The 12,070-nt window shown below is 37.8% G+C and overlaps 1 protein-coding gene across 1 annotated transcript in view; it reads left to right on the forward strand.

The window, feature by feature from the left end:
- The first annotated feature begins 2,871 nt into the window (after nt 1-2,871).
- Nucleotides 2,872-12,070, forward strand: part of LOC111088955 (RCC1 domain-containing protein 1-like) — a 27,693-nt gene continuing 18,494 nt past the window's right edge. The window contains exon 1 of the mRNA XM_022400389.1: nt 2,872-3,167. Within this exon, the coding sequence (XP_022256097.1) occupies nt 2,884-3,167 (284 nt within the window). The 5' untranslated portion in view covers nt 2,872-2,883. The remainder of the gene's footprint in view (nt 3,168-12,070) is intronic.

Here is a 12,070-nt window from a genome sequence, read left to right on the forward strand (position 1 = left end):
TATCCCCTGTGTGCCTTGTATTGAATAAATCAGTATGGTCTGCTTTTTAAAACAGGGTTTTGTGGTCACCCATTGCACTGTCCCAGGGGTTGTCTTTCTTCTGGACTCCCCACCATGTCCCCCCTTTTCTTCTAGTGGAGTTTGAGAGTCCTTACCACTTTCCAGTTCCAAGCTGCTGTGGTGGTGGACTTTGGAGGCATCCTCCTGAATGGGTTAATGAAATATAAAAAATAAATAAAATAATGATTATAAAACCATTGAGTTGAGAGTAGGGTGGTGGTGTTCTGCTGGTATAGATGATGCGTATCCTCCAATATGAAACATAAAACAAATGGAAGTTGGATGTCAAAATTACAGTTCACCCCTTCGATTGGAATCTATCATCCTACCCTTACATAGATGTTGGTGCCTAGTGGCCGGGTTTTGATTTTAGAGTAGAACCAAGCAGCATAAGTCCTCACACATGTACTGCAGATGTTTATATTCCTCCCTCATTTATACTCCATCAGTGTTTTGGGTCCTGGTGGATGCAGTTCCAGATTTTTATGGTTCTTTCTCTTCCACTATCCCTCTTAAGTTTTTTATTCTGAGTATGTTAATGCACTTGGGGTGATTCTGGTTAATTTCACTTTTGAAGGAGATGGTTTACATTATGTAGACATCTTTTTGATACTGGATTTCGGGTTTTCGTATTGATCTATCCATTTCTCATATTCACATATGCCCCGTTCATGAGTTGGGGGGTACTAAGGGGTGTTGCAAAATAAATCACTTTTTCCCCCTGAAGTAATGACGAACTTGGTAGGACCATGAATATCATCACTTGTGAGAAAATGTCATTTCAACATACTCTTGGGTGTTTGACTCTTCGTATTTAATTTTTTGCAAAAATTTTGAATCATGGTGCTCACTAGAACTTAGGTTCGTATTACATGTGCTGCCTTCAGGATGGCTCAGAAACTAGTTGAAGACATGCTCTGAGAGTTCAAACCGGAGCATTCATTCAACAATGCACAGAAGAAATGTTGGAAACTTTGCCTGAATGCAAGAGACACAAATGTGAAACCTTGATTCGTGTTCTCACTAATGTTCTCACAGAGACAGCCACAAAAACAGACATGTTTGTTGCATTGCTGAAATCTCTTGCAACTCGATTAAAACTCGTGCATGAGAACAATGGTGGCCCAATCAAACAATATTGATAGTTGGAATTACTTTTTTTGATTGAATTAAAATCTTATTTACTTTGTTATGCTCTCGGGGGAAAAAGTGTTATTTATCTTGCAACACTCCTTAGATTCCCTCCAGTCTCATGAACTTGAGGTGAAGATGGTATGATCCTCTATCCTACCCCTGCCAGATGGCTGGGTTTTGGATTGTAGTTGACATGCCACCAGTATGATCCTCTTTCCTAATCCCACACGGATGTCAGTTCCTGGTGGCCTGGGTTTTAGATTGTAGTCGACTTTCTGGTGGTATGATCCTCTTTCCTATCCCCACATGGATGTCAGTATCCAGCAGCTAGGTTTAGGATTGTAGTTGACTTACCAATGGTATGATCTTCATCCTACCCCCCAAGTGGATGTTGGTTCACAGCAGCATGGGTTTTGGATGTAGTTGACTTGCCGTGTATGGTCTATCGTGCCCTAGGGGCACATCCTTTTAATTTTGCCCACTTTTAGAATTTCTAGGATTGAGTTTCATAAATATTGCATGGTTTGGATCACTTTCAATCCATAGTGCTTTCCCAATTGGATGTGCTTCTCTGTTTTCCACCCATATATGCAACATCTTTCTATGATGGGCGAAGAGTATACTGGTTCAGAAGTGGTGCAGTTCCCCACATCAGATCTTAGAATCTGACTATCTCATTTTAGGGAGTGTCCTTTGATGCCTCTTTCTTTCCCTAGCACTGGTCCCTTCATCTATTCATTGTGGGATTCTAGCCATTTATGTGAGTGGAAGTAATGTACCATATCAGAAGTTATAATTTTCCTACACTGAAAATGCATTTCCGATAGGTACTTACCCTATCTCACACTTCCAACCCTTCCTTCTCACTTAAAATCGGTACTTCCATCTTCTGCCAAAACTTGAAATGATAATTTGGTAGATATAAATAGAGGGAGTGTCATGTGAGTATGTCACATTCTTATTGGTGGAGGGTTGAAGCATGATGATTTGCATGAGAGATGCATTGGAATCAGTCACTTCCAATGGAGGGGAGATAGAAAGTTTGTGGTATGGGTAAAAAATATTTTTGCATTTAGAGGGCAGCACTGAACAAAATAGTAAGTACCTATCAGAAATACATTTTCAGTGTAGGAAAATTATAACTTTTGATATAAACATCTTATACGATTTACACACATAACCACCAGGCTAGTAGTAAATGAAATGCTTTATTATACTGTTCAAAAAAAAGATCTTTTTTCAGTGTTGATGTAATGAAATGGTTTTTTCAATCTGTTTATATAGTCTGTTTTATGTAAATGGCTGTTTAGTATTATCTAAATTTTATTTATTTTATATCCTATCTTTTAATAACATAATTTGTTACATATGTGTTCCTGTACATATTTTGTTGAAAGTTAGAATTGACATAAAAGTGGGATTTTATTACATCAGACTGATTTTCTTGTTAATCTAAAATCAATTAACATATTTAATTCCTGATTGGACTATTGTGTGGAATGTATCTACCGTAGAAGTCTACAATAAAGCACAGTCTTCCATATATAAACTTTAACCTAAAGAAGAACATATTCTATATTTTGTTCTGGAACAACCAGTAAGAATGGTGTTAACATCAAGCTAGAATCATTATTGTTTTTATGCCATTTATACATTTGTCCTACAAACATAAAAGGAAATAGACATATAATGATGGTTTCTTGTGGAGCTTATGTTGTGTTTGAATGTTCAGTAAGAATAAAGAATTTGAAAAGTAATTTAAGAAAATTAAAAGCTTTGAAATTGCTTTTTCTGTTATTGTGTAGAATTAAAATATGTTTCAACATCATTTTAGATGGAGGTGCTTACCTTTTAGAAAGTTTAAACCCAACCCCTCTGTTATTGCCATGCAAAGTTAGAGCAGTTTCTTGTGGTAAAGAACATTCACTTCTTCTCTCAGAAAATGGAACAGTACTCAGTTTTGGGCTTGGAAGGTATTGTGTGTTCTTATTGGCTGCTTCTTTTCCTTATTAAGAAATGTTAGTACTGTAGTAACAGACCATGAAAGATTCTTCTGATTAATTTGTGATATATTTTAAGTTAAATTACAAAACAGTTGACAAACTTACTTGTAAAAAACTAATGCTTATAGATTTAATAACAAACAAACTGCACTATTTTTTCATTCAGTTCTTGTTTAAGTATGCTAATCAATAGACTTTCATTTATATGCAGTTCCTACATAAGATTCCAAATCAAAATAGCTTTGATGCCTGTATGTGGCAATATTAAAGGCAAATAATGAACGGAGGGCAGAAAGAAGATTGTGATAGCTTTGTGAGAGAAAATAGTGGTCCAAATTTGGTGTGGTAAATATAGACTGGTGTGCTGAGCATGGATTTCTTTTATTTTAACATTGCTTGGAAGGCAGAACAAAGATCGTGATAGCTTTGTGTGAGAGAGGGAAAGGCTGCATCAGAATTTATCATACTATTTATTTTTGTAATAAATAACATACTTATTTGTATTCTAGCTCTAGAAAACTACAAAGTGGGAACATGAAAAATGCAAGTTTAAATTGCCCTCTACCTATATGTCCATTACACTCATTCAGCACATGGTTCTTAACACTGAGAAATTATGTAAAATTTAAATTTGCATGTTCTTCTATGTTAACTGGTGACAACCTTGTGGTAAATCCAATATAACCTAAATAACTTTTATATTCATAGACCATATTCAAAATCTTGAACATAGGCATTCAATCTTTATACTGTAGAAATGCTGTAATCTACATTAAGTATTGCTAAAATAAAAAAAATTCATGCTCAGCACACTAGTCTATATACCCTACCAATAGTATTGCACCACCTCAATTGGCACAGCTAGTTCCCTCTGCTATTCCCACTTAAACCTCACTTTCTCGATTGGCACTACATCATTTAGATGTGTGTGACTACTTTTTCTGATTGAGCTTCTTTGCCATTTAAAATTTTTTTTGTTCAACAGTTTTCATTTTCTGTGTTTGCATTCTATTGTTTTAACAATTTTTTTTTGCATTTGTTTATTGTTCCCGATTTCTAATTGAATTTAGTATGAATTTGAGGTTCAATATATTAGATATGGAAGTTTCTATTACCGTTGACAGTGCTACTGGTATGACTTCCCAGAACTCTGGCTTAGTTTATATGCAGAGGTTTACAGGCATTAATTCGCAAGGAGCTAGATTCATATGTTCGGCTGGCAATTTCTTCTCCTTTTCAACCTGACAATGTTTCTGAGGAAGAATACATTGAAGAAGACAATTTGGACTCTCTTTTCCTGGCACCTTCTTATTTTGTTCAGTCACAATCTACACCTCAAGAGATTTTGCCTTCCACCTCTTTCAATTTTACAACTTGTTAAACCGGTATGGGGTAATTTACGTTTCTCCTATTACCTATCATGCCTCCTCTACTTTACTCAATGAAATTCCTTCTGAATTTTGTTTTCCCCCCTTCACCTGAGGGTTTATGCTCAATAATTTTTGGACCAACATGCTTTGCCGCACCATTGCTCTTCAGATCCATTTCGGGTTCTCAACAGTTGAATCCTTTACTTCCCCTTTGTGGTTAGAATCTTGATGTGACTGTTCATTTTAATCAGGCTCAATTCTCAAGGATTCAACTTTTCCCTTTCCTCCCTTTTATGTTACCTGTCTTCCCACCAATTATTGTCAAGGGCCTTTCATCGCTCCCCTGAACTTTTTTCAGATGAGCTTGGTTCTCTCCTTTGTTCTGCTATAGCTCATATATCGGCCTCTTCCTTTCCCTTAATACTTGGCTCATGTTCTATTATGACTTGTTGAGGAGAGATGCATTAATTGTGGAGGTGCATCTCCCCCATTTATCCCCGTGGGATCGGTGTCAGGCCCCCTTCCTATGCAATACTGTATTTGGGGGTCATCCTGATTCCTTGGAATCCAAGATTGATGTGGCTACATTGTATTCTTCCTTGTCTTCTCTGGATACACATTTATCTCCCTTTCCTTCTTCCTGCCATGCATCACCCATCCTTGTTTCCCTCTTCCTTCTTCACCCAGGCCCTTGCCTTCTTTTTGAGGCCCGTACCCTATCTTTGTTATTCCCACACCTAGGCTGACCAATGAAACAGAAGTTTCTAGATCAGTGGGAGCCAGATTGTTCCACTTTTCTGCCATGTGGCAGCATCTCATGACAGGTCTGCTGGTCTATGGGTTCTGTCAAGAGGTCTCTGTTTTCGTTATCAACCCCACCTCCCCTTTTCCATTCCTCTATTTCCTTCCCACCACCATGGGATCCTACATCTTTTGGTCATCTTACCGAGGCTAACCATGACCTGCTTCACAAAGAGGCTATTGAATGGGTGGGCCCTATATAATTGGGGTTTTATGACAGTCTCTTCGTGGTTCCAAAGAAGATAAGAGATTGGAGACCTATCATCGATCTTACCCCCCTCTATACCTTATTCGTTTGGGGTTTTTCTTCAATTCCAACCTCAGTCAAGCCCAGCCTTCTCCTCTTTGTTTTCGGGATATGGAGCAAGCAGTCCACAAGACCCTCATCTTGCATTCTCTCATAGCTCGCAAGGTTCTATCTCTTTTGGGGATGTGGGCTTTCTTGGAGTTTCTCATTCTCATGGGTGGAGCTCCTATATGTTCCCTTCATTGGACACTCCTTGATCAGTGGAACTTCTACTCGTATCCCTTGGACCACCCTGTTCCCCTTCTTTCCCCAATCAGGGTCAACCTGGCTTGGTGGTTAGACCGGGACGAGACTACAGTGGGGGTTCCATATCATCCACCTCCCCTTTTCACTGGCTCATCTTTTTAGAGGGTTGGGTGCTTACCTCGACTCTTGGGAGATTTCCAGTCTTTGGTCAGTCGAGGAGTCCCCTCATCATATCAACATTCTCGCACTTATGATGTTTCATCAAGCTTTGTCCCACTTCCTTCCTCTCCTGTGAGGGAGGGGGGGTTATGATACACTCTTGACAACTTCACAGTGGCCACTTGTATCATCAATCAAGGGGGAACCAAATCCAGGTTTCTGTGCTTTCAGACATTGGATCTACTTTTCTGGACCCACGGTCCCCACATTGTGGTAATAGCTTGCCATGTTCCTGGTGACCTGAATCTTTTTGCAGATCATTTATCTTGACCCAACAAGATTCTCCCCACAGAGTGTTCCTCAATCCACAGGTTTTTTCAGTGGATGTGCTCTCAGTTGGGGACTCCTCATATCAATGCTTTCACCACCCACAGGATCAACAAACTTCCTTCCTTCCTCGTGGTGGCTCCATTTTGGCTGCCACAACCGTGGCTCCTGCTGATCTGACCTTTACTTGTACAACCTCCCCTACTGTCATGGTTTCCTCTCTGTCAACCTTGGTCAGATTTTATTCATCCAGATATCACCACCCTCTATCATCACACATAGCTTTTGTCAGGACCATTGGCTTAGCCCAGGTATTGATTCCACATACTGCATCTTTCCTTTCCAAATCCATATGACCTTCTTCCATGTCCATTTACTAGTGGTGATGGTGTACCTTCTGCCTTTGGTCTCTTCAACATGGTTTCCATCCTTTCCACCCTTCCGTTCCTCATCTTTTTTATTTCTTCACCTGGTTGTTTGACAAAGGCTTGTTCTCTTCAACTGTGTCTAGCTATAAGGCAATCTTGTCGAACACCTTCTGTTTCTCTAAGTTTCATAAGGTTTTGTCTTCCCCTGTCATTTTCCTTCTTTTCTGCTCCTTTTGGGTTGTGCTTCCTCCATGATCCTTTGAATTGCCTGATTGGAATCTTATTGTGGTCCTTTGTGCCCTTTCTCATCCTCCCTTTAAACCTTTGTCTACGTGTTCCATATACCATCTCTCCCTCAAGACCTGTTTCCTTCTCCCTTCTTGTAGATGTCGTCAATCAGACATTTGTGCCATTAATGGTACCTGAATCCTCTACCATTCCTCTTTAGTCATCATATATCAAGACTGGTCCTTCCTTTATAAGTCCTGTTCTGATCGTGAAGGCTATCTGACTTTCACACCCATTTCCTTACCTCTCATCTCTCACCTATACTCCATTCTGATCCAGATCGACTTCTTTGTCTGGTTTGCTCCTTATGGTGTTATGTTGCATGTATTACCTTCTTACCAGGTTCATGTTCCCAACTATTTCTTCCCCTGGAATTCATCCGTTTCCCATGATTTATTCCCTGTCTCACTAACCGGTTGGTTCATCAACTTGTTAGGCTGGCATATTTTGACCTACTCATGGATGGTTGCCATCTAATCAAATTTGTCATGTTTCTAGAAGTCTTTGGCTTCTTGTCTTCACCTTCCTGTGGAGGAGATCATTCAGGTCAGAATGTGGACTACTTCTAATACTTTTGTCGCTCAGTATCTACACAGTCTGGCCATATCTTCTTCAGGTGGATATCGTCTCCTTTCCATGGCAATAGTACACACGTCTATTCATCTTTAAGTGGAGTAAGTCTTATCACGTCATTTAATTTATGATTTCTTTTTAAGAGACCTTCTTTTTTTTTTCACTGCTTATGGGATCCCATTCTGTGATGGGTGTTGTCAGTTATGCTTTGTTTTAAACCCACACTATTTACTGGCAGTGCTATAATGCTCACCATAGAGATGGGGTGTTCCTAAAGACCACTGGTGGCTTGCGCAGTGGTATATACATGGGATTCTCAATATCCATCAGTCTTACTGAGTTGTGGATCATCACTCATGGATTTTCATGAGAAAAACAGGTGTTTTTTGCTCATCCCTGCCGACCCCTTGATTGAATAAAACAGGAATTGTGGATATCCATTGGACTTTTCTTTGGACTCCCCACCTCACTTACTCCCCCCTTTTTCTTAGAGTGAAGCATGGGAGTCCTTACCACTTCCAGTTCCCAGTTGCTGGGGTAGTGAACCATGGAGGCTTCCTCCTGAGTGCATTGTAGACTTTTAACTTTCCATATATCTACTCAGTGAGAAGAGGGGCAAAGCTGGTTTTCCTCCTTCCATTTCCCTTGAATGCTTATTCCTAGGTGGGCAGTTGTCAGTTGGAGCAGGACCAGTGTATGTGGGATCCTTCTCGTAATATCGGGTTCTGGATGACACTGCCCTGTTCCTATGGTTGTGTGCAGTTGCGTGAATTACAAATACAGGTGGTTCCTTCTCTGCTCCTACGGTTGAATTTGGGGGGCAGTGTCTGCCTCATAATACTGGCAACATAATGTACATACACTGTTCGTACCATTGGGTGAATGTTCCATATCTTCCTCGTAATTTTGGATGCAGGATGTCTCTTCCCAGCATTTATGGTTAGGTGATTTAAGATTTCTGCTCTTAATACTTGTTACAGATATTGCCCTGTTCTTATGGCTGAGTTGAGGCAAAGATGCTTCCCCATACTGCCTAGTTTGGTTTGTTATACTTTTTGCTCCTACGGTGGTTTTGGGAGTTTGTCTGGTTTCGGCCACGTGCCAAGTTCCTCTTTGTAATTCTAGTTGCTTGACGTATGACACTGTGTTTGCTTACAGTTTGGATTCATGTGTATTTGTGGCATGATCCACATGCTCTAGCTGCATTGTTTATGTTATTCTATATTCGTTTTTAGCTGATTGACCCTAAACCTCCTAATCTCGAGGATGAGTTGTGGAACCTTGTTTGTACAGTTGAGGTTAGGTATCTCTATAGCTACATCAGGTGCTTTTTTCTTTTTTTTACTGTGGATTACACCTTTTAGAATGGATTACACTTGTGCATATCCTTTTTTTTTTGCTTGTATCAGATTGATTTCTTTCTTCAAGGGTGAAGGGCATACCTGTTCCAGAAGTAGTGTGGTGCCTCACATGTGTGCTTCAGTTCATCTCAGAGCCCACCCGTTCACTCTGGGCAATTGCTTTCTACTTGATTTCAATGTTGTGAGCCTACACTGGCCACTCCACCTTTGCAATGTGGGATTCTACCTTTGTGTGAGAGGATGTAAGACCTGATTGGAAGTTTAAATTTTATTACACTGAAAATGTATTTCTGATAGGTATTAACCCACTCTAACACACTTCCCATCCTTCCTCCCCACTGCTGGTGTTATTCTTTTAGATCCTGCCAATTCTCAAAAGTGAGGATTGAGCAGGAATAGCAAAAGGCAGCAAGGTGCGCTAATACAGGTGATACAATACTATTGGTAGAAAGTAGTAACATGCTATGTATATGTTCAATAGTGGCGAGAAATTGGTGGGGTATATAGACTAGTGTGCTGAGCGTGAAATTATTATTATTTTCTTTAGCTATACTCGGAGGGCAGAAAGAAGATCAAGATAGCTTTATGTGAGGAGAGCTGTGTGATGAAAATCTTAAATAGTTTTATGATGAAGCTAATAGAAAATGTGATTTAAACTATGATATTGATAATTTACTAAAAACTCAGATTGCATGTTGTCCAATAAAACATTCAAAATTGTTGATTTACAAGTGTTAGACTAATGTTTCTATCAGGTAGTTTATTTGTTGTTTCAATTACAGATTTGCTGTTGGCCATCTAGTTGTTACAATTAGATTATGTTTCTGTGAATGGTACATTTAGTGATGCAGTTTTCATACCAGACATCTCTGTGTACACACATATTTTGTAGTTTCAGACTCTAATTATTTCCTTTTTAAATAGTTGAAGAATTTCACAAATTCATTTGTAAAAGCATTTTTTTTAGAACATAAAATGATAGTATGCTGGAAGAATTAAGGTTTTTTGGCATTTTTCATATATGTAGTGGCACACTCAGCTCTCTCTGTTTTTATAATCTTATGATTGTTATTACTGGCTGGTGTTATGGAGATGTATCTCCTCAGGCAGTAATTTGCCATTTCTACTACATATCTGCATGTTATTATATACTAATGATCAACAAAAATACATCTCTTTATTTTTCAACATTGAACAAAGTTGTTAGCCATAAAATATCAATTTCCTGCCTGTTTAACTGTATACAGCTAATAAGTATTCTATTAACTTGCTATATTGTAAACTTCTCTGTCTAACTTTGGCATCAAAGGTGGTTGAAAAAGCTTACACAAATCAGATATCATTCTGAATAGCAGGAACTTCGAAAGCCAGCACGGGCCCCAGGGCAAACATCCTCGCCGGGCCCCCTTTCTTTCTCTTTTATAACATTTTATGAATTTATTAAAAAGATCCTAAATTAGGACAGCAACGAACTTATAAACCAGACAAAATCATAGCAGCAGCCATTTTTAACTCGCAGTATAAGTGTAAAAACGTTAATAAAGTAACAACAAATATCTATTAAATCTATAAAGTAACAAATACATATTAATTATTACTCAAATTATTATTCCAGTCAAGCGTCTATATGCAAAGAAAAGCCAAAAACTATGGTTTTTATCATTAAATGAAGATATAGCCTGCTGAGTAGAAATCTTTGGAAAATCTAGATCTGAACTAAAGATGTACTTAAAACCAAATTAAGAAAAAAAAAAGGAATAATGAATGATGAAGTTGTGTAATACCAGTGAGAACATTAAATATTTGTGAAGTTATGTAATACCAGTGAGAACATTAAATATTTGTGAAGTTGTGTAATACCAGTGAGAACATTAAATATTTGTGAAGTTGTGTAATACCAGTGAGAACATTAAATATTTGTGAAGTTGTGTAATACCAGTGAGAACATTAAATATTTGTGCACTGAGGCTCAGAGAAAGAAAATATGAATTGAGAATGATTTTTTTTTTAACTGGTCAACACTTCTTATGTCCTGTATATGGATAACTGCTCAATTCATCAGCCATCACATTACTAACTTAATATTAAACTGTTCACTGATGATGAGTCGGCACACTTCATTGTATTGATTTATTTTATGTTTTGCCTGTTACAACACCCAGTGTAAAGAACTTATCATAAAAATTGAGTTAAATCACCAATTTTCTTTGTAATATACTTAGGAGACCCCATCAATAATTAGTTCAATCAACTATGAACCTGGAAGTATTTTTGTTTTAATTTTTTTTTGTGTAACATTAATGTTACTAGGGGCCATGTAACAAATGAAGTTATGGACTGAGAAGTAGTTTAGTGCATAAATAGTTTAGATAAATTTGTTTAAAAAGTTGATGGGGATTTTATGGACCTCTTTGGTAATTTTAGGGTTAGCAGTGGAAGTAGATCAAGCCTTTTTAGTGTTTTCTAGCACTCTTAAAAACAACTATTCATGAATATATGTATATACTAATTGAGATCATATCTATTGAAAAGGACTGCTTGATAAAACTTCTATCATTATAGATATGGCAATTCAAACAGCACTATTTGAGTAGCTGCCCTACTGAACTTATGAAACTGTCAGACGAGTTTGTCATTTTTGTTATTCTTCAAAAAAAAAAAGAAAGTAAGAATTCTGAAGATATTGAAAAAACAAGATGTTGTTATGGGAACATATCACTGAAATAGTAGCTACTGTTTTACCAGAGATATCTCTTAAATCAGTGCTTCCAAAACTTTTTGCGACACATGTAAATAAGTCTGTATGGCAGGCCTAGTGGCATTCCTCTGATCAAGACGTACAGAAATTACTGTTATACTGTGTATCAAGGAGAAAATAAATCAGTTTGAAATTTGAAAAATGTATTAACTTGATAAATTTACATTGCTAAATAGTTACTTTATAATTGCAAAAATTCTGTGGCACATCTGATACCCTCCTGCAGCACAACTGTTTGCTGCAACACACAGTTTGGGAAGCACTGTATTATATTACATCTGTTTGAGTATTAAACTGTAAATACAAAAGATATACATTACAGAAGTACCACAGTGTAATATGGTATGTCTTACAGGAGCAATATTAATAATATAT

This window comes from Limulus polyphemus, unplaced genomic scaffold, assembly GCF_000517525.1.
Source record: "Limulus polyphemus unplaced genomic scaffold, Limulus_polyphemus-2.1.2 Scaffold4848, whole genome shotgun sequence".
NCBI lineage: Eukaryota > Metazoa > Arthropoda > Merostomata > Xiphosura > Limulidae > Limulus > Limulus polyphemus.